Source organism: Gopherus flavomarginatus, chromosome 3 (assembly GCF_025201925.1).
Source record: "Gopherus flavomarginatus isolate rGopFla2 chromosome 3, rGopFla2.mat.asm, whole genome shotgun sequence".
Taxonomy (NCBI): domain Eukaryota; kingdom Metazoa; phylum Chordata; order Testudines; family Testudinidae; genus Gopherus; species Gopherus flavomarginatus.
In genome coordinates this window covers 97234193-97261396 of record NC_066619.1, presented here as the reverse complement: position 1 = coordinate 97261396, position 27204 = coordinate 97234193, and the positions used below count along the sequence as shown (strand labels likewise).

General features: G+C 44.1%; 1 protein-coding gene across 3 annotated transcripts; it reads left to right on the top strand.

Moving 5' to 3' along the window:
• On the top strand, positions 1 to 27204 carry KLF9 (KLF transcription factor 9). 3 transcript variants are annotated; one of them, XR_007773172.1, is made up of 3 exons: positions 1 to 1213; positions 23673 to 24971; positions 26936 to 27204. XR_007773172.1 is itself a non-coding variant. In XM_050944225.1 (2 exons), the coding sequence occupies exons 1-2, from the start codon at positions 712 to 714 to the stop codon at positions 23900 to 23902; spliced, it is 732 nt and encodes a 243-aa protein (XP_050800182.1). In that variant the 5' UTR covers positions 1 to 711; the 3' UTR covers positions 23903 to 27204. The 3 variants fall into 3 exon arrangements, 1 of the variants encoding a protein (XP_050800182.1); XR_007773173.1 differs by lacking the exons at positions 23673 to 24971; positions 26936 to 27204 and adding exons at positions 13192 to 13762; positions 15195 to 15817; XM_050944225.1 differs by having other exon boundaries at positions 23673 to 27204.

Below are 27204 nucleotides of genomic sequence, written 5' to 3'. Positions count from 1 at the left end.
AGAGTTGAATCACCCTCCCCGCTGACCAATTGGTGGGGGGCTTGGAACCTTACGTGATGGGATTCTGCGAAATTGTTACTGAGCAAGAGCATGCCGGAACAGTGAGGAGCGGCAGGCGAGGGGGGAGTGAATCAGGCAGTGGGCAGAGGGGGGGCAAGTGTCTTGTAGACCTGGAGCTTTGTCTGCTATTTCAACAGAGCGTCTTGATGAGTGGGTGAATGTGCAGGGAATTCTAACGAAGGCAAAGCGGCTGGGTGCATTTCCAGAGCTCCTCCTGCGATTATTATTTTTTGGGGGGAAGGGGGAAACACACCACCTTGGGTCCTTTTAAAACGCTGGATTACTTGAAATTACCACTAGTGACAGTATTTTCAAGAGAGCCTTATTCTAGCCTGTCAATGTGCTTGTCATTGGGAGTTAATTGAAATCTGGAGTTTCTGGTGATCACGAGTAAGGGGTCTAGGCGTGCAAGAAGCCCCAGTGTAGCAGCAGATTGTGGATGCTGCCTTTGGAGTCATGGATTGTTATATAAAGATCAATGGCTGAGTTCGACTCCTTGCTTGGATACTAACGCACACCGGCCCACCCCCTCGCTACTGATCTTGCAGGCTTAAGGCACCAGTGTGCTGATTAAAACCCCCCGGGGGTACGACAGAGAAGTTTCGGTGCCTGGATTTTGGTTCTCTTCTTTGGTGGTTACTCGTCTGCAAAATGTCAGCAGTTGCCTACATGGATTTTGTTGCTGCTCAGTGTCTGGTTTCCATTTCCAATCGCTCTGTGGTACAGGAACAGGGGGCTCAGGATGCAGAGCTACTGAAAATGCCTGATGAAGAAGTGACCAAGGACCTAAATGACCCCAGGGATGCCTGGAAGGATTATTGCACATTGGTCACAATTGCTAAAAGCTTGTTGGACTTGAACAAGTACAGACCCCTCCCAACCCCTTCCATCTGCAGTGACAGTGTAGAAAGTCCAGATGAGGATGTAGGATCAGACAGCGACGTGACCACTGAATCTGGGTCGAGTCTTTCCCACAGCCCAGTGGAAAGACAGGATTCTGGCAATGTGCCCAACTCTCTCTCTCTCCTCCACAGTGGAGTGCCTGCAAAGGGGAAACTAGCCACTGAAAAGAGACACAAGTGTCCATACAGTGGATGTGGCAAAGTCTATGGAAAATCCTCCCATCTTAAAGCCCATTACAGAGTGCATACAGGTTAGCTGTGGTCTCTCAATTGCAGAGGGGGCTGTTGGGATTAACTCAGTGTTGCAGGGCAGCATTGGTTATGCAACACTGATTTTAAGTCATGAACATTATCCTTGTTCTTAAATGCTGCAAATATAGACAAATAATGTTAAGGAAGTTGGTTGTCCTGGTTTGAACTCCTTAGAAATTATTTTACTATTTAACTTGTTTTCCTCCCATCCTCCATTTTTGTGTCTCATCCTTGTTGTTATTAGCTATGAATAGAATGGCTTTCTGGCTACATTCAGTCTATGAAAGCACAGTATGTTACTGAAATTATGAGCCAAGGGTCTTCTACTGGTTTCTCATGTTACTGAGATATTTTTCTCTTCCCTGCATCTGTAACACTGAGGTTTACACTGGGAAGAACAGGCCAGTAGAGGAGCTGTTCAGTCTAAAAATGGTATAATCTGCTTCTAAGAGAGTAGCAAGAATTAACCAAAAATTGCATGGAAGCTGCATGCCCTGTATGCAGTAGAGCCTTTTAGGGACAGTTCAATGTTCTTTTAGCCTTATGCTTGTTTTTTGTGCTTGCCAAGCTGGCTTTGTTTTTGGCCAGGAGTCTTCATAGAGTTTTAAAATAACACTGCTTAGTACAGCATAGAATTTTGACAAAATAGGGGATGATGAGTTAGCCTCTGACTAGCTACTTACCCAGTCAGATTTCAGAGCTTCATTTTATTCATCCTGTGCGTTAGGACTTGTCCCCATGAGCTCTGCTGTGAGGTTAAGGGCGTGGCCAGTTTCTGAGGTCGTGGATTGATGACGAATTTTATGAATTCTCATAAGGAAACATGTAAAGTTTAACTCCTACATGAATTGGAATGTGAAAGTGTCACGGAGTCACCGGGCGATGCTCTGGAACTGCTCCCCACCAAGCCAGTCAGGACTTTGGGGAGCCTCCTCTGCCTTGGAGCAGACTTGTTCAGGGCAAGAAGCTCACACGTCTTCACCTCCTGGGTCTCTCCTAGGAGCATTCAGCATCCTCTGCCCCTCCGTGCGCTTCCCACAGCGAGTCCACCCCAGCGGGGTCCTGGGGAAGCCACAGGGTCCTGCCCCCCCACTTTGCAGTCAGACGTGACTCTCAGCCAGCCAGTAACACAGAGGTTTATTCGATGACAGGAACAGGGTCTAAAACAGAGCTTGTAGATACAGCGAACCGGACCCCTCGGCTGGGTCCATTCTGGGGGTCAGTGAGCCAGACACCCAAGTCTGCCCTCAGCCAGCTCCAGACTAACAACCCCTCCCAGCCCCTCCTCTCTGCTCAGCCCCTTTCCCGGGCCAGGTCACCTGATCCCTTTGTCTCCAACACCTTCAGCTGGCACCTTTGCAGAGGAGGGGCCCAGGCCATCAGTTGCTAGGAGACAGAGTGTCAGGCATTTAGGTGCACTGGCCCTTTGCTCTGCCAGATACTTAAGAACTGCCATGGGGACACTGAGGCACCAACACAGTACTCAGAGAAAACATTAAGAACTTTCCCAGTTCGTCACATCTCTCCCCCCTTCGAGACCGAACTGAGCGAGGTCACTCCTGCCAGTGACCTGGGGAAGTTCGAACCCACCAACGTTCCCATGGATGCCCCAGCATCTTTCCCGTTCCTCGGTGTGAGTTACACCAGGACAGTCCAGTCTCACACCCTCCCTTAGGTCGGGTGTGCTTGATGGCACTTGCAGGCCGCATGTGGGAAGGTTTATGCGGCTTGAACCCCTTTGCTACCCCAATGCCTCTGAGGTCCAAACTGGGACGGGGTCTTCTCCCAGCACTTAAAAGCCCCCATCTTGGCCTTGGCCAGCTCTGGGCTTGGGCAGCCGCTTCCCACTTTGTGGCCCAGACACAACACCTCTGCCGTCCCCCCTTGCATTTTCCAGCTTTTAACGTCAGTCCCACCTCCTTGAGGCAGCCCAGCCCCCTCTTCACCTGGGACACCTGTTCCTCCCAGGTCTGGCTAAAGATGCACGTTTTCAGTGTCTGCCAGGGCCAAGTTCTCCAGCCCCCTCAGCTTGTCTAGAATCTCCCCAGGCCTAGGCATGGGGTCGGCATCAGACACTGTGATGGCTTTAAGCTTCTGATAGCCCCCATAAAACCAGATCATCCTGTCTCGCTTGGGGATCAGCCCCACGGGTGAGGCCCATGGGCTGTAAAATGGCTGGATCCCATCTAAAGCCAGCATGTCCCTGACCTCTCTCTCCAGGTTCTCTGCTGCTTTCCCAGTGACTCTGAACGGGGAACACCTCATGGGGAAATTGTCTCCCACCTCAGGGAAGAGATCCCCCAGGGGGTCTTCCCCCTTCTCCATCCAATCCTCCCCCTTCAGGTCCAGGGGTCCCCTCACTCTCCTCCCATCCAGCAGCTCGAAAGGGAAGAACCCTGTGGATTCCTGGGGCACCACCAGCTGCCTCCCAATTCCCCCCAGTTCTACTTCTCCTTGGGGAGCCCATTCCTGGTGCAGGAATCCCTTCTCCCGCAGGACTCTGTCCCTGCAGCCTTCCCCAAGGGGGTTTGCAGCGCTGTGGCCAGCAAGTTCCCTCAGCTTCTCCAAGGAGGGATCCTTTTGCAGCTCGGTCTGGGATTCAGCAGCTGGGGCAGGGAGTGGGACCTGCTCCCTCTCGCTGGCTGGGCCTGAGGTCACAGCCCCCCTGAGCCTTGTCCCTGGTAGCTCCCTTCCTGCTGTGTAATCACTTCCCAGCAGCATGTCTGGACCAGGCAAACCTGGTTGGCAGCTGACCTGCCCTGCCCGGGTGTCCCCCCACTCAGCTGGGGTCTCAGCTCCCCCCGTGCTCAGCGCTGCCCTTGCTGTCCCAGTGGGGGCAGGCAGCAAGCTCTCTGCTCTGGTCACAGCATCAGAGCCAGAATGAGCCCCCTCTCCGGTGTGCAGGGGGGCGGGGAGCATCTCTCCCTCCCACTCAGCCCCAGGGGGCTGGTTACAGGTAGGCAGGTATCCTGAGCCCAGCAGCCCCTCCCCACTGCCAGCCAGGTCATTTGCATTTTCACTGACCATTTCCATCCTAGCCAATTGGTTCCCTGGATTTCAATTCAAACCCTCGGCCGTTACAGGAGCAGGGCCTGGATCCTGTCCCATGGGGAGACAGTCACCCCCCAACAGGGCCTCCCAGCCGATATCCTGGAGAACCCCAACTACCAGCCAGCCCGACCCCTCCTGGGTCTGTACAGGGATCTGGGCCATAGGCAGGGCAAGGGGCTTCACCCCAGGGACCTTCACCCAGGTCCCACAGTCCCTCAGCATCTGGGGCTGCACCACCACAGTTCTCTCTGTCCCAGGGTCTCGCCCCCGCAGGCGTGTTTCCCCACTGACCCCTGGGCAGCCCCCTATGTCTCTCTGCTCCACCATCACCAGTCCACGCTGCTGCTGCTTCTCCTGCAGCTTTTCCTCGGGCTCTTGCTCTCTCTCACGGTCCTCTCGCTCTCTCGGGCTCTGCTCCCATCCCATCCGTCTCCGATCCCCTGATGGGGAACCCGATCGTGAAGACCCTCGTCTGATTGGGGCCCAGACTCCCAGGGATGCCTGGCTGATGCTCCAGCTGCTCCAGATCCTCTTGTAGCCCCATCTGGGTCAGGAATCTGCTCCTCAGAGCGATCCTCCTCCTCCAACTGCACGATTAACTGTGCCTTGGTGAACGTCCCCATGCGTAACCCTCTCTTTGTGCACAGGATCACAATGTCCTTCTTAAGGAGATGGTGATAGGCCATCACTTCACCGTTCCCAAGTGGCTCTGGACTCACAGGCCTGTGTGCTCTTGGCTCCCCTATGGTTTCCAGGAAGAACCCCTGGTGTGCCAGCCCTTCTCGTGATCACCACCTCTTTGCCAGGGTCGAGCTGCAGACTCCTCCGCCCCTGGGACTGCTCCTGCAATCCCCCGGGGAACCCTGCTACTGCAAAAATCCTTCTCTCTCCCAGGGTCGAGCGGCAAGCTCCTCCGCCCCTGAGACTGCTCGCTGCAGTCCTCAGGGGGACCCCGTTACTCCAACAGTCCTTCTCGCTGGTCACACACTCCCAGAGGTTAACTGCCCCCTGAAACCGTCCCTCCCTGAGCCTTCAGCACGCCTGGTCCTCATTATCCCTCCTTTGTTTTACTGCTCCCCAGTCACTTACTGCAAGCAGCGCCATTCACGGGGTGCAGTACGTCCCGCCGCTGCCACCAGTTGTCACGGAGTCACCGGGCGATGCTCTGGAACTGCTCCCCACCAAGCCAGTCAGGACTTTGGGGAGCCTCCTCTGCCTTGGAGCAGACTTGTTCAGGGCAAGAAGCTCACACGTCTTCACCTCCTGGGTCTCTCCTAGGAGCATTCAGCATCCTCTGCCCCTCCGTGCGCTTCCCACAGCGAGTCCACCCCAGCGGGGTCCTGGGGAAGCCACAGGGTCCTGCCCCCCCACTTTGCAGTCAGACGTGACTCTCAGCCAGCCAGTAACACAGAGGTTTATTCGATGACAGGAACAGGGTCTAAAACAGAGCTTGTAGATACAGCGAACCGGACCCCTCGGCTGGGTCCATTCTGGGGGTCAGTGAGCCAGACACCCAAGTCTGCCCTCAGCCAGCTCCAGACTAACAACCCCTCCCAGCCCCTCCTCTCTGCTCAGCCCCTTTCCCGGGCCAGGTCACCTGATCCCTTTGTCTCCAACACCTTCAGCTGGCACCTTTGCAGAGGAGGGGCCCAGGCCATCAGTTGCTAGGAGACAGAGTGTCAGGCATTTAGGTGCACTGGCCCTTTGCTCTGCCAGATACTTAAGAACTGCCATGGGGACACTGAGGCACCAACACAGTACTCAGAGAAAACATTAAGAACTTTCCCAGTTCGTCACAGAAAGGTCCAGTAATTAATGAACTAAGATCTGAAAAATAGACAAGGAGAAAGGCAGTGAAAACTCCGCCTTTAGAAATGTAACCATCCTTGACAAGGCAAATATATTTGTGATTAATCAGCACACTGAGGGAAAGTTGTTAGGTGGTTAATATTCTGATTTAGAAAGATGATGGACTGATATGAAATCAGACTTGCTGGTATAAGGCTACAGCACACTGGGTCCTAAATTATATGGCAGCCACCTTCATTATAAGCATTTATATTATAACACTGCTTTTAGCAGACTCTCTTTGGGAAGGCATTGAGCATATTTTTTAATGAGCAAATGTTTTTAAGGAAATGCTCACACACCCCTCCCCCGCCCATAAACATAGCAAGAATAGAGGGAAAATTCTCTGCTGATGTAAATGGGCACACTTCCATTGACTTCAATGGAATGTGGCCTATATTTTTCAAATACAAGCACATGAGTGTGATACACACTTAACTAGAAGGGCAGCTGCTTTGAAAGATCAGGTGTTGGGTAATTCTCAACCACTGTTTTTAACTTTAAAAGCTAAGTGCATTCCATCAGCTTTACAATTTGTGTTTTCATAGCACCTGTTCACCATCATTTTAGTCTGCTCCCACAAGGGGACTGGATGGCTCAAAATACTAGTAATACAGGGTTACAGTGCTATAATTTTTACGTCAGTGTTCTGATGCAGTATAGGTCAGTAGTGGCCAAAGGTAAATTACCATCATATTATGGCTGTTTGGTGGCCTATGTGAAATGAATTGGTAGTCTCAGTCTAGTTTCTAATGAATGGGTTTTCACATCACTCTCCCTTTCTCTCTCTCACACACACAACATAAACTCCATCATGACAAACTTGCAATGTTGTTGGCAAAATCAGTGAAGAAACTAAGGGCCGAATGGACATTAGAGGGAAATTTCAAAAGCATGTAAATGACTTACAGCCCAAATCCTTAAAGGTACCTAGGTGCTTAAGTCCACCATTTAGGCACCACTGACACTTTCAAAGTTGTCACTGAGCTGCCACCTAACTCCAGAGATGCCTAAGTCTCCTAGCTGCCTTAGTTTCCACTGGTCAGCATTTGCAAAGCTACCCCACAGTTAATGAGCTGCTCAGAGATCCAGCTCAAGCCAAAGCCCCAAAGTGAGATTAGATGGGGAAGGGATGCCTATCTCACTAGTGGGCCTGATCTGGTAGACATGCTCTGAACAGGTCTTAAGACCTGATACTTGTTAGACTCCACAGCTCAAGGCAGGTCACCAGTAGGTGGAAGGACAACAGAGCGCCCATACAAAAGACACATGGGGGCACAGTGAAATGTAGAATGTGTGAGGGAAAAATATCAAGCGAGAACAGGGGAGAGAGACACTATTTTGGTTGGTAGGACATGACCTACCTAAGTGGCTGGTCCGGCTTAGGTGCCTAACTCCAGGAGAGGGCTCATGGCTGAGGATCCTGGACGGCGGGAGGCACCTATCTCTAGGCCACATGCAACAGGTCAGCTACTTAGGTGCCTAAGCCCCACCCCTCCCCTCAGCATTTCACTCCTGGCTAGCCTAGACAACTCCCTGGGCGGCTGACTGGCTTCTGAAAATCTTTTCCTTAGGTGCCTAACTCTCCCCAGGCATTGTACAGGGAGCCTGAGTGTCTGGCTGCTTAGGGTTCAGGTATTCAAATGCTGAGTGGAGCAATACCTAAATACCTTTAAGATCTGGGCCTAAGTCCCATGACTTCCAATGGGATATATGCTCCTAAGTCACTTTGGCACTTTTAAAAATGTTACCCTTACCCTAACTTTTGACCCCCTCCAGGTGGCCTATTTAGCCTGGGGGGATGTGTCGCATTGACAGGGCAAAAAGGAGACTATTGCATTGTCCATGCTATTCCTGTTCCATAGAGGATATTAATCTCCAGTAGTGTCACAATGGGGTTTTTCACCAGGACTAAATTCATAAGACTGGATATGCTAATATACACAAGCTAGCTCAAGTGGTTTAGCGGGTGAGGTGGTATGGCAAAATGTTAACCTAGCAGTAAACCACCACCCCCAAAAAACTGCTATAGTAATTCAGATGTCCACAGGCTCTCCACAAAAACTGTAAACATGGTAATTGTAGGCTTTTTTTCCCTTCAAATTGTCATACAAGTCCTTTTAATTCGTGTCTAAATAAAACCATCACCACACATGTAAATTGCAATAGGAGACACAATGCTTGTGCATGGGGCTGTTTAAAAGTTGCTGTAAATAAGAGTTGTGTGTAAGTGTAAAAGTAGACTCTCAAAGGAAATCAACATCACTAGAAGTTGGAAGTTTACCGTCCAATCATAGCATCTCTGTTGTAGATTACTGTGTTCTTTTCTGAGCTTTCTATACTAGTGGTGGTGGAAAAAGAAGAAATTTTTATCACAGGAAAATACACCACAGGGCACTACTGTAATAGTTATACACTAAGAGCAGCTTTATGAAAGGAAATGGCTAAACCTCAACAAGTGAAGTTTGTGGGAGGAAAAAATATTCCATTTGCCCACTTCCAGCCCATAGATACAGACAGAAACTTGAGAAGAAGGGAAAGACATTTGTCACAAAACTAGGGTTTTTTTTTAACTCTGTCTTTTAACTTACCCTAAGGCCTGTGTGGTGTCTGCCCTGACATTTCAGGTCCAATTTTTACTCAGAACTATGATAGCTAAATATAGGTGAAGATTTGCAAATGTCTGGCTTGCAAAAGACAAAGAAAATTACAATATCATTTCCAGTTTGTTCCCAGAGCTCAGGTATGCATCCTATTCTGAAGTAGACATCAGCTGGAATAGCATTCTTGGTGTTGACATGCAGATTAACATACTACACATTGCTTCCAATTTCCTATCACCAGTATTGTTATAACAAGAAAGTTTCAAAGTGGAATAGGGTTTGCCTAGGCCATGTATGAAGTGGATACCCATGGGAACCTAGTAAAGGTTAATGCTAATAACAGTGTTTTGCAGTTTTCAGTGATTAAATAACACCACAAATATTCAGCTATGTTCTTTAGTAATAAACTCTCTGCGCTTTCCAGTGTGAGCAGAGTTAACTTTAGCTGATGGAATAGTCAATGATATTCCTCATCAGGAGAGTTACTTCATGAATGGGAGAACAGAAAAAGCTGGTGTAGCCTCCACAGTGCATCCAAAATATGTACCTATAAATCAAGGATTACTCCAGTCCCATCTTTGGAAGGGGGACAAAACAGATAAGTCCCTAAGGGAGATCAAGACAGTACCCTGGGCAAATAGGATTCTTGAATTCAGCACGAGTGTAAAATACACATGCCAGATTTAAAGTCATTCCAAGAGGGATACATTCCGTAGCCACAGTGAGATATTTCTTGATTGGATTGGCCAGGGACATATATAACTACACATTGTAGAGTTAACTATCCATCTTCAGTGATTCCTTCATTCATTCATTCCCCCCCCAAAAACCCATTCATCTCCCTGGTTTCATGAACCTTTAAAATCAACATGGTATTTCTTAATGTGAACTTGTTTTCCAGGGCAGAGATTTGATTTCTCACTGCCTTTGCAGCCTTTAGCACTTAGTTAAAGTAGATGCCCATCAATAGTTACTGCTATCTTAAATTTTTCATGTTTATCTTATTCTCTCTATCTTGAAAAATGATTTCAGAATGTCTACTCATTGTACCTGTAGTCTGTCTTTTATTAATATCCCATTTCACCCATGCATACCAACTAAGCAAGTTCAAAAAGTTTAGTGACCACTCGTGTGTGTTGATAGAAGATGAGGGATGAAATACCAAACTAAGTTACAAGAAGAGGGGGACTGCATGATCAGAGATTTCTTTTATCTTCTTAACTGCTAGTTCAAAACCAGCCCCTCTTGCAGAGACCAGAAGTAACCATCTAATGACTGGTTGCCTGTGGCCTGACTCATGCTCAAAACTAGCTTGAAAATTAATATTTAATTTTAGTGATGTCTTGGGTTTTAAACTGAAACATTATTAAGAGCAAGATTTACTATTATGAATTATTTCTGGCAGCACCTATGAAGTGCTTGGAACTTTCCAAATAGAAGAGAGGGCCTGGCCATATTCCCCAAGAACCTCACAATTTAAAGACTGTCTCTCTTGGTCTTGAGGCTAGGGGAAAGATGCAATACATATACAATGATTTTTAGAATGTGTATACAAATAATGAAAATAGGACATGTACAATTATATCCAAACTACTTCTCAGAGTTGATGTTATCAGTGGCAGCTTTCCCATAAGCATCATGATAGAGGTGGGTCTTCATGAGACACTTGAATATATATGGCAAGGATCAGGGTCTTCCAAATGAACTCTATAAGGCTGTTCTATGCATAGGGAATGGCATAGAAGGTACAGAAACATAGGTGATGCAGTTGCAGATAGACGGGCAGTTGAGATTGAAGTCATGGTGCCGTGGAGAGGCCAGGTAGAAGTGGGTGGATGGCTGATTTAGAACAGTACAGGGCATTAACTTGAAAATAGTCTCTGTTGCCAATTTATATTTTGAATGAGGGTAGAGCTAGGGTTTATAGGCTTTTAAAAGTTTTTAATAAAAAAATATGGAAGGTGAAAGGAGGATGTAAACAAGGAGGGTGAAAGAAAGCCAGTAACTGGACAAATGGCAATTGGTGATGTTGGTTTCCTCCCATATGGCAAGAGAGGAAATGGGCAGCAACATATGTACCAGGAGGCCAATTCTGTGAGCTGTTACAGCATTAGTAGAAGCCTGCTCAGTTAGGGAACCTAGGCAGACTAGAGGCCCTGAGTGCTCCATGCAGCAGATACACTTGCTCCTAAGATTTGGCTGTAAATCCTTGTGTATATCAAATATTCATAATGAACAAGGATTTCCCTGTATTATAAGTGCTTGGAAAATACAGATCCCCTTGAGAGTGCTATAAAGTGCATGAAGTATATACATTCTCTGCTTCCTTAATAGAGCCTTAGAGCAACCCATGTCAATATGTGAGTCAGAACCAGTCCAACAGTGCTAGAGTTTTGTAACAATATAACAGCAGCTATGCCCTTAAACTCCTCCTTTGACATTTTGCCCTTGATGATATTCCGTGATAGGTTATGAGCTGAGACATGGAGCCACAGGTCTGAGTTCTACTGTCTGGGGGGAAGGCAGGGAGCAGCATTTCTGTCACAACAGAGACACAACTGATTGATGTTGCAACACAAACTGCATCGTGAATCCAGGCCCCTTATCAGTTTAGGCTGCTCCTGACTGCATTACTTTCCCATTTATTTTCTGAACTATCCCTAGTTTGTCAGACAGTACAGATGTGTATTTTAATGGACAAAGTTTGGAGCATTTTCTTGGTGCTTTTGAGTTTCAATGGAAAATCTGAAATCTAACATTTTAAGCTTCTTATTCAGTACACATTACACAGGTAGTGCATTTATAATATGGCTGAAGATCAGGTAGCAGTGCTCAAAGGGCATCTTGATAAAAATGTGTGAAACCATTATTCTCAGGGATTTGTGAAAACTCATATTGTTACCAGACTGAATGAACAGATTCTCTATCCAGGAGAAAATTATTTGTTTGTAATATTTGATAAAATTTGATTACATTGCTTGAAAGGCTAGAAGGTTGAGCAAGTTAGGCAAAAGATCAATCACTCATATTTTCAATATGCTTTTTCTGATGCTTTTTTGTATTTGTTTTTTGTTGGGGTTTTTTTTTTAAGAAAATTTAAGTATTTGTTAAATTTCACATCTGGAAAACTACCAAGAAGTATTAGTGATCACACTACCCAGTCAAAGCAAGGAAAAACACATTTAGAAGGGAATCAGAGCAACAAAGTAGCCTTATCTCAACTGCTTTACTTTATCCTTTCACACCATGAATGTAACTCCTGTTGCCAGTAGAGGATGTATTGGAAGAGCTGACTCAATGAGTTATTGCACCTTGTTGTGTCTTGGTACTGGAGAACATTTGGTATATTTCTTCCTAACCTGATTTTGTCCGTTTGTGTGTGTATCCATTAGGATCACTGTGGGTGAGTACATTAACCTTCAGTTCACCTAACTGCAATACAGCACCGTCCTCACATTCATAAACTGACAGAGCTGCCAAACCTGAAAAAAAGGAAAGAGTTGGGAAAACCAAGTTAAGTTTAAACAGTCAAATCCTAAGATAGAATGAACAGAGCCCATTTCAAATCATTTTATGATTGTCTTAATCCTGTGTTTAGATGCCAGCCAAGCACTCTTGTGCCAGAATGCTCTGGAATGCCTTGCCTGCACTTTTTTGGGGGAGCCAGAATGGCGTTCCAGTACTGCTGATAATTGTAAAGTAAACCAGTGATAGTGGTTATTGCTTTCATTCTTCACCTTGCACTATGTGTGGTCAGTGCCTATGCAGCAAAAGGTGCATTCGGGATTTTTTTTTTAAATGGCTTGAGAACCGATGCTAATTATAACGACTTGCACCCTATAAATGCCTAAGACATATAGAGTCTCAGGTTGTCCTGTAGAATGGTCTAGTACACTTTACGTGATGAATAATTATTCAACTAGGGAATTCATAGATAATAATGAAAACTTTTTTTTTTTTTTTGCTTCTGAACATAGGGGCAACAAATGTTAATTGGTGCAGTCAAAGATGTATTGAAGGAATAATAGCAATACTGAGATTAAGTGTGGTGGATATGTGTGTGTTGCGGCAATGGCTCTTATCCATACTTGAGCAATTTGACAAGTTAACTGCCATTTAAATCTCCCAGCATACCTGTCATGTGTCTGCCCACAAAATTACTATCTACGGGGCACAGGAACATACCACACTGTGGGTTGTACTTGCTCCAAGCAAGGCTAGCTACTGTGTTGCCCACATCACTGTGAGGCTCCATTGGTACAGTGCCACTGTAGATACAAAGTGCTGGTGCAATAATCTCTATGGTGTAAATTGTCCTCCCATCACTGTCTCACAGAGCACTAGCCACTACGTAGGGGGTTTGTTTGGCCTAGTTCTTCTACCTTGTTGGTTCAGGATCAAGTTTTCTGGAAGTCCCTTGCCTACATATTACTTCATACTTTCGATCTCATTGTGTACTGTTTTTTTTTTGCCAGCACCCATAGCTTTGCGGTCATTGTGTGTTTCAGCAAGCCAATTTTGGAACATATTTCAGAAGGAAAAAGCTATTGTGCAGGAATGCTGCCAGCTGGCCAGAGGAAGATACCCAGGTGCTTGAGAGATTCAATTGCAGTTGAACTCTAATTAGGAAAACTTTGGATTATGACTCAGTGATGCAAATATAGTGCGTGGCAGGGAATCACCCACTTGGGGGAAAGACACTACCAGGAGAAAAGTAAAAGGGCCTGAGATAACTGCAGCCAGTCTGGGGTAAGGAGGAAAACCTGCCTTTTTTTCCCAATGAATTGGACAGTATTTTTGGCACTCATCCATCTACAGAGCCTGAGGTACTTTGGCTGGCACTGTGACACCTAGCACCTGGCTCCTCAGGAGAAGAGGAAGGAAAAGTATTCATCATAGCCCAGTCCATGACAAGGGATGTGGGCCAGGACCAGGAGGTGCCTGAGACCATACCAGGATTCCAAGACCTCTTTGGAGAAGCTCAAGATCTGGCTACAGCAGCCAAACAGGTTCGGGGTGGACGTAGGAAACAAAGGAGCACGCAAGGTACATTGGATTTTATTATTTTCAGCAATCAGGATTGGTTTTGCATGCTTGGGGGCTGTGGGAACATATTTTTGGGTTCTTTCAAACACCATACTCCTACTGTGAGTGGTTACAAGATCACATGGTGCTAGAAGACCCCATTCTCCCTGGCTCTGCCATTACATCATAAATGACAGCTTTCTTTACCCTCCCTCCCTGGTTTAGCTCCCTCAGATTCTGTCAGGATGGACAAGCCCCACCATAATTCTCCACATTTGGCTACATAGCCAGGTGTCCCAAGTAAGGCCAGATGTCTCAGCCAGCTGCAGTTCACTGCATGCCTGAAACATGTTACAGGGCCAGGCTCAAAATGGAGGAAAACCTGTTCCAAGAGTCAAACAAACCCTGACACATACTAAATGTAAAGGCAAGAGTATTATTACAAGAAATTACATACTGGGTATCATGATCCCACCATAGAAGATTAAGGTTGGAAGGGACCTCAGGAGGTCATCTAGTCCAATCCTTTGCTCAAAGCAGGACCAATCCCCAGACAGATTTTTACCCCAGTTTGCTAAATGGCCCCTCTCAAAGATTGAACTCACAAGCCTGGGTTTAGCAGGCCAATGCTAAAACCACTGAGCTACCCTTCCCCTCAGTCAGCTTGATGTATCAGACAAAGGCATCTGTTTAGCTATCCACTCTTCAAGCTGTAATTATAGTTCATTCTGCCTTTCTGTTTAAACATATGAGACACAGGCAAAAGCATTACTCAATAACAAGCTGCTCTATACTAACCATCAGTGAGGGTGTGGAATAATTACTATGTCAAACTTCACAGTGGTCAGCCAACAATGCAGGGCAGAAATCTAGAAGAGATAACAATGTATTTTAGCCATATTTTTCCACAGTCCTCCGTGAGTAATCGCTGAAAGTCTTTTGTAAGAATCAATGCTCAATCTGAGCAATCAAATTAGGGGTAATACTAATTTCCCTTTACACCCACAGAAGTTCACTACACCTCTTCAGTCCCAGAACATATCCTATATTTAGCCACGAGAACAACTCAAGTGTAGGATTATCAACTTTGCTCCTAACTTGTTCAAACCAACCTGTCCTTTCCCATTCTGGAATCCTCAGCACAAAGGTTTTCTCTATCTCCAATTTGCCTGGATTAAGCAATTTTTTAGTCCAATTGAACTGCAACCACCAAGCCCCACCCCTGCACACATTGTTTTCATTCCCGCTGGTTAAGAATTGGTTTTAAATTAGGGAGAGAATGTTAGTTTATATCCTTGTCATCTTAAATTGCAAGAACAGAGTATCTTGCTGTAAGAAGGCATTGGAGTGAGAAAGGAACCAGAAGCAGTTACTTTTATTGCATTCCTTGGTACAGACAACCTTGGAATGTCATTAATTAGCCTATTAACATTCTTCTTATTTCTGATTTCAGAGGGTCTGACTGCACCCAGGCCCAGTGTGGAAATGCTGGCACATCACAGAATGGGACAGCAGAGGCATCAGGAATCCCAAATGATTGAACACTTGACCATCTCACTGGAAGGAAATGGAAATGACTCACAGAGGGGCATGTAAAGGGACTCTGATACAATGTTTAGATTCAAGGAGGAAAAAGCGGGTCTTTTTTTGAAAGACAAGACCAATTTAGGCAAGAGGACAGAAAACCAATGATGGAATGTACGTGGCAGGATAGTGAAGTGATGCTGCTGGATCAAGAGGCCCATAGAAAACTTCAGAGAATACATAGAGAAGCAAAGGCAGCTAGCACTATTCTCCCAGCATCTGTTTGCATTGTACAACCACCTCAGCATGATGCTATGGTACAGAACTGCAGCCCATACTGGACTGGCTCATCCCTGTCTGCTCCCTCTGCTGTGGTCTCCTGGCACTCTGGTGGTGAACAGGACAAAGAACTGGAGTATGCAGGACATACATTTTGTGGCCCTACAGCCCCGTAAACCAAATTTTTGTGTGCTTGGGTTATTTTTCTCTGGTTACTTATTGGAGCTGGCCTGAATGTTTGTGGTTTTAAATAAAGTAAATTTGCATAATTTATTTCAGTGTTAAGAATCCATAAAACATACTTTTAATTTACCTTCATTACATCACCACTTCATTATGCCATAATATCCTTTATCCAGACTCAAACTGATATGTGCATACATAAAGTGAAACCCACCATCAACAAAAGAAACAAAGATATTTAAGGGCAGCACATGCTAACCCTTCAGGCTTGAACAGGCAGAATGAATATTATCACCACACCCTCTTTACGCTACCCTGGCAAAATGTGTACAAAGCATCTTTGATTCATTTGGTTCACGTGCCTGGTACAGCCAACATTAACAAGTGTTACAGATTCCGGTAGCAGTGCTTGTCTGCCTGTGCATAAATTGTTGCAAGTTCCTCATTCAACAGACTCTTAAACACTTCACTGTTGCTTTCACAAATGTTGTGCGGAATGCAGCAGGCAGATATGATGTCCACTGTTGCTGATTGCACTATCGCTGCACATCAGCAAGCACCTCCACCTTGTTTAAATGCACACTCCACTAGCACAGTCACTGTCAAATCAGCTATTTCATCACCATTTCTCTGGGCTTTGAGTATGACTTCATAGCCAAGGGGAGCAGTGGATTTGCAGGTTCACAATCACTGAAAGCCTAGAAAAGAGAATGGTCCCCTTTCTCCTACCTCTATCTTCTCTTCAAGAGTTCAAAGTTTTAACATTTTTCTTGTATCTTGCACTAAGCTTATCCTAACTTCTGCATCAGACCTGTGTGGAAATTACTTTTCTGTTTCACAAATTTTTTTGAGACTTCAACAATGTTCCCATTCTGCATCAGAATATACCTGAAATTTGAAAATTGCTTCCCCTGGATAGGGAAGAGATACTGACTATCAACTGGTGGTTAGGGCATTTTCAGTATACACAGGTAAGGCAGGGACACCACATATTGCCTCTCCTGCAGTACTTGGTGATTTTATTTTAGAAGCTCCAGCAGAAAAATTTCTGGTGAGCAAAGAGTGAGCTCTGACATTTCAGCCTCACTTCCATTTTAAGTTCATGCCCTGGTTATTGCTGAGCTTCCCAAAGAGTGATGGGATTTTGACCTCTTCTCCCACAATTCTCTTGGAGTCCCAAAATGCATTTCCAAATGTCCTGCAAGCCAATGCTTCAGGACTTTGTGCCAGAAGGTGTAAGATAGGCATTGAGAGGGCAGTACAACTGAAACCCTTGAGGATAGTGCTGTACAAGGATCTGGGGTAGACCTAAACCCAAAACAGGATGGCTAATATAGACACTCTACACCAGTGGTTCTCAACCAGGGGTCTGGAACCCCCCCAGGGTGACCCCCTGAAACCTGCTTGAGGCCCCCAAGCAGGGCCAGTGTTAGACTCACTGGTGCCCAGGGCAGGAAGCTGAAGCCCTGCTACATGGGACTGAAGCCAAAGCCTGAGCAACTTAGCTTTGTAGGGGACCCTGTGGCATGGGGCCCCAGGCAATTGCACTGCTTGCTACCCTCGAATGCTGGCCCTGGCCTTTATAAACAGAAAACCAGTTGTTGTGGCACAGGTGGGCCATGGAGTTTTTATAGCATGGCGGGGTGGGGGGGGAGAGGAAGGCTCAAAAAGAAAAAAGTTGAGAACCCCGGCTCTGCACTATGAACTCCCAACAACCCATTCTGTAGTATAGAGGCAACCATGACTTGTGTGTGCATGCACAACAGACCTATAAAATTAATGTCTCCTTTCAGGGCAGTAGTTGTTTAAAAAGGCTTTCAACTGCACTTGGAAAGGTAGAGTGGGAAACAGAGAAACCTGGAAAACCATAGTCAGAGCTCCAAGGGTTAGAATTATTCAAACAAGTGGCTTTTCCCCCTCTTTACTAGTGCTCTAGAGTGACTCACTACTTTTGCTACTCCTTTTATCCGTCTTCCTTGACCAATGGCCAGGCTCTTTCTGGGCTAATTCTAAATCAAGATCGTTTCAGAGAGTCATGTCCCACCTCATGGACAACATAAGAGTCCTAGAGTCCTAACATATCCTTTTCAGTCTGGGGCAGAAAAGTCTGACAGGTCTCAAGGCATTCTGTGTAGCTAAAAGACTAAATTTCATAATATATTATCTGAGTGACTGTTTTCATCCATTAGACTCCGCTTTTAGCACTTTCACTAAAGTCATGCATTCCAGTCACAAAGCCTAGAAAACTAGTAAAAGACTGAGCAGAGATTCTAATCTGGGCAAGAGACAATACCCAGTCACAGCAAACTCCATCACAGCCGAGCTGGTGGCCAATGACAAGACTTCCAACTGAGGCAGAGCATTCAACTGTGCAGTTAAAATGGTGATCGGAAAGCTCTGAATGTGGACGTGAACCTGATGGCTTCTTTTACCAATCAAGAGCTTGACCTGGCTATAGATCAACTGCATCCTGACCAGGGTCCTGGTCTAGATTACATCCAAGTGTTTTTTTCTCACTTCGGGCCAATTTCCAAACGCTGGCTATTTTGATTTTTGAATCATTGTATCCAGGTGCAGAACAAAAACTGTAGCTGTACCCAAGCCAAGGGAGCCATTGACAGACCCAGAGAGCTACTGATTGAATTCTCTGCTGTGTGTTACTTACAAGCTGTTGGAGAAACTAATCCTAATGTGATTTAGTGAGGTAGTTGAGGTACCCTCAGCTGCCTCACATTCAGAATGGAGTCAAGATGCACCCAAGAGCAAATACTGAGACACAGAAAACACATTTGAGTCAGGAAAGGAAGTTGGCGTAGTCCTTATGAATCTGACAGCAGGCTACGACACCATGTGGCACATTGGGCTGACTAGCAAGCTGCTGCAAATTATTCCTTGTAGGCCAATGGTGCAGTTCATTCAAGAAATGATCAATAACCAAAGCTTCATCCTGCTAGTTGGGGAGAAAATCATTCACCCTACATGTCAACACAATGACCTCCCAAAAAGGGTCAGTTTTGGCTCCTCTTTTGTTCACTGTATACACATATGACCTTCCTGAAACACAGGCCAAGAAGTACGTGTATGCTGATTACATCTGTATTGAGGGCCCCAGAAATGACTTCCACAGGGTTGAAGAGAAGCTCAGCCAACACATGGCCATTTTGACCATGTATTCCAGCAGGATAGATGAATTCTCAGTGAAACCAGAACAGCAGCAATCACTTTCCATTTAAACAGTTGTCTTGCCAATCAGTTCTTCTCCATCTGTGTCCCAGGATGGCCACTGAAATTCCAGCCAATTATCAAGTACTTGGGCGTAGCTGGACATACTGGCTGCACCTGAAACTCCTGAAAATGAAGATCTCTTCCCATACTGCCTTGATACGAAAACTGTCAGGAGGCTCCTGGGGAGAAGACTCTTTGGTCCTTTCTACATCTGTATTGACCCTGCTGTTTGTTGTAGCTGAATAGTGCTCTGTGTTCTGGGGGAGCAGTTGCCACATTCAGCTTGCTAACATGAAGAATTTGTCATTCATATTAGTGACTGCTTGAATTATACACCAAACTTCAGTCTGTATATGCTAGCACACATAGCTCCTTCAATGAAAGACTACTAAGTCTGACAAAACTAGCCTACTACATCTCTGGCTGGCTGATGTCCCATTCTCAGATCGGAAACAACACACAGTGCCAACTCAAAGGTCTGCTCATCTTCAGAGGAGGAGTTCCGCTCCTGTGAACTGGGGATTTTACACCCCTGCTAATCTATCAACACCTCTTTGCCAAGGCAACTCGCACACTTTTGGACAGGAGTGCTACATGCACAGAAGATCAGCGTCACCAGGGTGCTGAAAACTACATCATAGATAGGTTCTCTTTCCTACTGATACTTCCAAACACAGTATGTAAATTCAAGAGTGCATCACTCCACCTTCCTCCTTGTCTGTATGACTATACATCTTGGACCAACCTCAACAGACTCCTCTCTGGCTTGTCCAGAGTTGCCACAACTATGCAACATCTTGGCCTAGTTTCTTCCCTACACTTGGCCTGTGGGACAGCATTGCAGACAATAACTCACGTTGTGGAAGCATACCCAACCAGACCTCAGAAGGGCAGTTTACAATGTCTAGCCTCCATTGATACAGAGGCTATCCTCTGCTTACAGAGCCTGGACATCGAGCTCTGACATCTACATATGACAGAGAGACACTAAGATCTAAAGCAGCAGTTCTCAAACTGTGGGCTGGAACCTCAAAATGGGTCACAACCCCATTTTAATAGGGTTGCCAGGGCTGGCTTAGACTTGCTGAGACCCAGGGATGAAGCGTAGGCCCCACCACTGTGGGCCAAAGCCCCAGGTGGCAGGGTTCAAATTACAGGTCCCCTTCCTGGGGCAGAAGCCCTTGGGCTTCGGCTTTGGCCCCTCTGCCCAGGCCAGAGCTTTGGTGGGCTCAGGCTTCAGTTCGCCCCCTCCTGGGGTCGTGTCGTAATTTTTGTTGTCAGGAGGAGGTCGCAGTACAATGAAGTCTGAGTACCCCTGGTCTAAAGCCACCATTTTCTGGCCAGATCTCAGAGCATCTACTTCCATCATCATTCTCCCTGAATTCTTTGCTTTTGACTTTGTCAGTAATCCTCTCCTTGACATCTTATCCTCAATAGGCCTTTGTGATACTTTCCTCTCCTGGTTCTCTTTCTTCCTCTAGCTATTCCTTCAGCTCTAACTTCTTTCCTCTCATGCCATCTTCACTGATTAATTTTAGGGATTTTGATATCTGTGAATGCAGCCTCTAGGTGCCTAGGACACCTCTAATGGTCCTTGCCCATTCTTGACATCTTTGTTTTTGAAAGTGTTCAGCAATGCATTTTGGGTTAAGGTAATGGGTTTTGCTCCTTACACCCAGATGCACATCAGTCCATACTGCTGGATCTGACAATAAAGAGACAGTAACTTTTTAGCCTAGAAAGTTGAATTGAATTGACTTGAAGCAGCCAACCAAGAGATTGAGCAGCTTTGTCTTTCTCTATTTGGAACTGTGTTGGGGGCTGGGTTCTCCTTTGGCTTCTTTTCTCACAACTCCAGATGACTTTGCTTAGTGAAACAGGAGTACCAGAAGAGTGTGTGTATTCAAAAATAATCATTGCATTTTTGAGGGGTGTTTCTTGACATGCTTGAGAAAGGAAAGAGTAAGTCAACCCAAGTTTGTGGATACAGCTCACACAAACCAAGTTCTAGTTATTCTGTTCTATAGAGCTCTTTATATTGCACTCATTACCACAGGATCTGCATGCCTATAAGTTGTCCTATACAAATACACTGGCCGATACCCCACTGGCAGCTGTCTTGGTGAAAATTAAAGATCCCACAACACTAGTGTTCTAATCAGGACTCTCCATCTCAGTTTAGAAAACCAACAGATTTTAAGTCCTGATTCAAAAAAGCAACCCTGTTCAGGACAGCACTTAAGCATTATAGGAATAAAGTTAAGCATATGCTTAAGTGCTGTCCTGAACAGCTGTTTATGAACTAGTGGTGGAAACAAATTGGCGCTTTGTTTGCTTACATAGTCACTGTGCATCTAAGTTGAAATGCTGACCCCATTGTAGGCAATGGTTAAACTCTCATTGACTTCACTAGGATTTCATTTCAAGTATTTAGCATCATTGTACAGTGCTTTAGATAAGCCAAAGTATGAAAGGTAGTATTATGGAGTTGTTGATTTTGACTCCATAGTTTAAAAATGAGTCAGAAGTTTTAAGTTTAAGTTTAAAACCATTGTTTAGAATAAATTCCATTAAGATGGCAAAAGTCCAAACCATAGACTATAAAGATTAATATTATGTATATTTTTAATGGCAGTTTGATTAAAATTAGGTTATTACAGAGAATAATCAGCTTAAAATTATCCCCTTTTCTGAAGTTTTACACTAGATTGTCTCACCTGTTTTCCAACAACCTTTGAAAGAAAACGAAAGGGCCCTAGGATCTGTGCTTTGCACCACACATTGCTCTTCATGCAATGATTAATACGGTATCACTTATATATGTGTCCTTCATCGGCATCATAATTTTAAACTTTTCTCCATAACTGAAAAGAAATGCATTACATTAAACCTGCTGTAATGAGCAGTGATGCTGTAACATGGTCACTTGTGGGTGGGTGAGAGAGAGAACGTAAGCCATCCCTACCCAATATTCCTCTAACCTAGGGGGAAGCTCCCTGAGCTGGAAAAAAGGGTATCAAAAATTCAGATGTCACCTCTATTGAATGTGGTTTATATTCCCATGAATCTCACCACCCTGATTATCAGTCAAGTCCTTGAACCCCAATTCTAGAAGGCAAATATGAGCTGGCACCTCATTTTACAAAATATGTTAACAGAGACATTGCAGAAGGTCACTGCAGGTACAGTCAGAAGTAGAAGCCAGGATTAACCATGGCAGACTCAATTAGCATCCCTTAGCCAACCAAAGCACATTCAACCAGAAAGGCTGTATGGCGATCTTTAACTTCTAGACTCTCTTTTCAAGATGCAACAATAGATCTCCAGTATGCTACTGTTGTCTGGTAAACAGTTTAATAATCCCTTATGAAAGTGTGTGTCAGGTCCTCTTGTGATTGACCTAACTGAGGGTAGCAAATACTCCTGTAGGTCTAGCAATAGAGATCTGGTTTGAGGGTTAAGGGTTCAAATCTTGCTGTTAACCTGTGTGAGGGGATAGTCTGGTGGCATGTGACAGTCCTTCTTTCAGGTTTTCTTTTTAAATATAACTGGTTTATTTAATTTACACAAAGAGAAGATATCCCATAACTCATTTATAATTTACTATAATCTGTACTATTGGAATATGTAAATTATAACAACCTCAAAATACAGATATTTTGCCTTTCAACCATTGGCATCTCTTCCTTGGGGACCAATTCACTGAAGTACATGAAACCTGTATAAAACACTAGGAATAACACACAAAGGCTTCATTTGGTGACAGATGAGGTTGCTTCAGGACACACCTCACCAACTGACAACCTGAAAAGTGTGGAAACAACAAGGTAAGGGAAGTCTCCTGCATTTCTTGCCACTTTCACATGGCTGCAGTGCTGTCAATAACACACTGCAGTGCTCCACAAGGTTTCATTCCCCCCTCCACCAGATACCCACAAGCAATATATACCCCCACTTTCATCAAACTTGTACTCTAATGCAAAGCCTTAAGAGTCACCTCAGCAGTGTTAAGGCAGAAAAACTTCTCAACTGTATGGAATGTATGGCAGTCAGATGTGCTCATACAACAGCTTCAGAGACCACTTGAGATTTTGCACTGGAGTTTGATAAAGTTAGGGTATATACTGGTTTTTGGTATCTGTTGGAGGGAGACATGAAACCGTATGGAGCATTGCAGGGTGTTATTGTAGCATTATAGGCTGTGTGAAAGTAGTAAGAAATGTGGGAAACTTTCTCCCTTAGCTTGTTATTCCCCATTGGTGCTGACTTCGTGATTTCCCAGGGGGTGCCTCATCTCTTCCTGCCTCTGCTCCGCCCTGTCCCACCTCCTCTCCTGAGCATGCCCCACCCCTACTCCTCTTCCTGCCCCCCAGCACCTCTTACATACCACTGAACAGCTGATCACAAGCAGGTGGGAGGCACGGGGGGGGGAGGAGAGGAGCTGATTGGCAGGGCTGATGGTGGGTGCTGAACCCCCACTATTTTTTCCCCTATAGGTGCTACAGCCCCGGAGTACCCACAGAGTCAGTGCCTCTGATTCCCCTGCTTTTTAGGTGTGAATGGAATACCTCACCTTAACTGTCATTAAGCAACACGTGTATATGTTTATTGATTTGTGTAAGCTCTGTGTGATATTGTTTGGTATTGCTCTGCTGTCATCTTCTAGATTCCTGTTTCTCCTTCTAAACTTTCTGGTTTTGTCATCGTTACCTTCCTACAGGTGAGCGACCATTCCCGTGCACATGGCCTGACTGCCTTAAAAAGTTCTCTCGGTCAGATGAGCTGACTCGACACTACAGAACCCACACTGGTGAAAAGCAGTTCAGGTGCCCTCTCTGTGAGAAGCGGTTCATGAGGAGCGATCACCTGACAAAGCATGCCCGTCGCCACACTGAGTTTCATCCAAGCATGATTAAGAGATCAAAAAAGTCAAGCTCCACCTCATTTTGAATGATGGACTACACTGGGGGGAAAAGACATTGGTAAAGGCATAACTGATCAGCACAAGAAATCTGCCACTGTACAGTTAATATTCCCTACTTGCATTTTTAAAGCACATGTAGCTGAAATTTAAAATAAATATTTTGTCCCCCGTGCTGATAACAGTCTTAAACGAGTGACTGCTGAGTGAGGTTGGGGGCAAAGATGGGGATCAGAGTAGATGATTAATTTCTTTTGTAACTTAAAGAATCAACACTGGTGTATATATGTCTGACTGGGTGGTCTGACTTGTGACTGCACAATGGTGATTCCAACGTCTTTGTGATTGCTGTGTCATAAACATGTTTTGTTGAACAATGTAATGCTGCTTGTATTTAAAATTTGTTTAGTAAAACCACTTTCCAAATCACTTAAATAATTCAAGTAAAACTCCATAGCACACATTTTAGAAGTGGGTTCACTTCTATCTCAGAATGATCCATCATTTGAAGACTGTTAATATATTACATGTGTTACTAATAATACCTGATTGATATACAAAAGTAAGTTGAATTTATACTAATGAAAACTGGGCCTAATTTTTCTTTGTATGAACTATACTTTTGAATGTTTTTCCCAGTAAAATTGTGTACAACTTAAGCTGATACTTTAAGCAAAAAAAAAAAAAAAAAAAAAAAGGCAAAACTCTGACTTTTTCTGACATCATGTATATTTAGCTCTATTATTCAGTAACCAGAAAAAAATATATGTCAGCCTAAATAATGTGGCAGGAGTATGAAAGGAGAAGTACGCTTCTCTGAATTGTTCCTATAATTTCATTTGACAATATATACCGTACTGTACTATATAAATGCCACTAACAGTGCTTTATTCTGCTGTTTTATTTGAATGGATGCACAACAGCAACTACCATCTTTAGAAACTACTGCTTTTTTTAAAAAAAAATTCTCTTCATACACTTGCCTTAAAGATTTATTCTCTTCATACACTTGTCCAACTCCTATAAATTCCAGTGGGAGTTGTGTGTGCTATGGAGAGACTAGATCTTTCCTTAAGAGCACTCTGTTAATGGAAACAGGTAAGTCTCCTTTATCTTTTCGTAAGTGTTATATAGAGTTGAGGGGGGAATCATGAGATAATTAGAACTACAATAAAGAAGGCATGTCATATTATTCCTTATGACATGAGCCTCACTCCTAGATACCTTGTATAGTACTTGCGTGTCATATACAACATATTTTATTATAATGGCAATATTACATTTATTTAAAAGTTATGATTTGCTCTTTAAGAGGAGTTAAGACATCACTGAAGGAAAACTTAAGATCATTTACATTATCTGAGTTTTCATCTTTGTTAAGTTAAAAGCATGAACTTTAAGAAAAATGTATTAAGGATTTTTCCCTCTTTATCCACTTGTATGGTGGAGAATTATGTTTACACACTTTTCTTTCCAGAAACATTCTTCTGGTCTTTTGTTTTCACCCCTTCAAAAGAAGGAAGGTGAAGTGCAGCCCTATTACAGACATCCAGGGCCAAATTCATCTCTGAATTAACTACATTGAAGTCAGTGGTGTTACACTGGGGATGTTATTTGGGTCCTCTTGTAAAACTTTGTATATAAAATCTTGTTAGTACACCTGCAGCTACAGTTTATTGTTTCATCTGAAAAAAAAAAAAGCTTGCTTCCTAGAAATAAACAAAAATCGACTCAGAAGTAGAATATTTTCTTCTACAATTATACCTGGCTTCCAGCTTTAGAGATGAGTTTGTCAATAGCATTTTTACTTGTGTAGTTCATTAGAAATTCTGTCTATGAGAAGAGAACTGCTTTTAAGGCATTAGGGATATTGAGCAGTCTGTGGAATAAAAAGGGAGGCGTTTTCTTCAGTGAAGACATCAGGAAACCAAGCACACTTTCTACCTCCGTTTCAGCTTTTTGGAACAGTTATTTTAAGAAACAAGCATTACTTTCTGGTGTCCAAAATAAGTTGTCGGGACATTTGTTCTTCCTAATAAAATAGGTAGGCCTGGCTATATCTATTGACCCAGTATAAAAAATGTATTCTGCTTACCAGTACTGTAACTGCTGCCTTGGGGTCAGGACCATGTGGTAGCCCAGCAACTCACAAAGTAATATTTTTACACTCGTCCTCCCCTTCTCTATTAAAAAAAACAAACCTTAAGAACAGAGTTTAGAGTCATCTCTACAATCCAGCAGCTGTTCTACGTGTACTGTTGCCATTATGTGGGACAAGTGCAGTATTTAGCAAATTAGGGACTGATCATGCGAGATGCTGAGTGTCCTTCCCTACTATTGACTATGTTGGGAGCTGTGGGTAATCAGCACCTCTTAAAAAAATCAAACAACCAAAAAAATCAGGCCATTTAACTACCAGTAGCAGCTTAAATATGGATATAGGTGTCGAGATATAGGCAACCAAGCTTGAACATTTGGGGCAGAATGTACATTTAAACAAATGTCACTAAATTGTTTTTCGTGTTATAAAAAAAATGTAAGGTACTCTCACAGGTACAAAAATGGAATGTATAAACTCATGTCTATATTTGTGAGAAGATCCTGTCTATAAAAATTCCCAAACAGAAACCAACATTCTAATTTGCTTTAATACATACTGTATCTCAGTCCAGTCCAGATGGGATTAACATGATTTATTAACCACTAACAAAATACGTTGAGTAAGTTTTTGGTTTTTTGGTTTTTTTTTTTTGAGTGAAAACAGACAATGGATTTAACATACAAAACAAATTGCAAGATAGTAATTTGTATTTTAAACTGAATTTCTGTAAGAGACTGTTGCAGGTGTTGGAAAAGAAAGAAAAATCAGGTTCTCTAATACTATATGTACTTGTCATACTATTCGGGAAATACTTAGTGCTGAAGTTAGGACAGTTCCTCTCCTCAGTTAAGAAAGCCCTTCACTATTGCATAGAGAAGTCTAGGCTTTAAAGGTATAGCTATACAACATACTACTTTTGTGAAAAATTTTTGATGACTTACATAAACAATTCTATTTTCAGTTTGCAGATGGACTTCGTTCAGTACACACTAGACTGGACATGTTCTTCAAAATGCTGTTTTACTACAGATTAATGATCTGTACACTGTAAAATACCAACCTTTACAACAATTTAATCAGTTTTATTTTTGTACAGTATTCTTATCCTTTATAAGTTATTTCGCTGTCCTGTTTTGTAAATCACATGAACTTGTAAAAAAAAAGTAGGCGTAGGTGTTTTTGTACATATGTATATAAATTGTCCAAATAAAGAAAGGAATAAAAAAATTA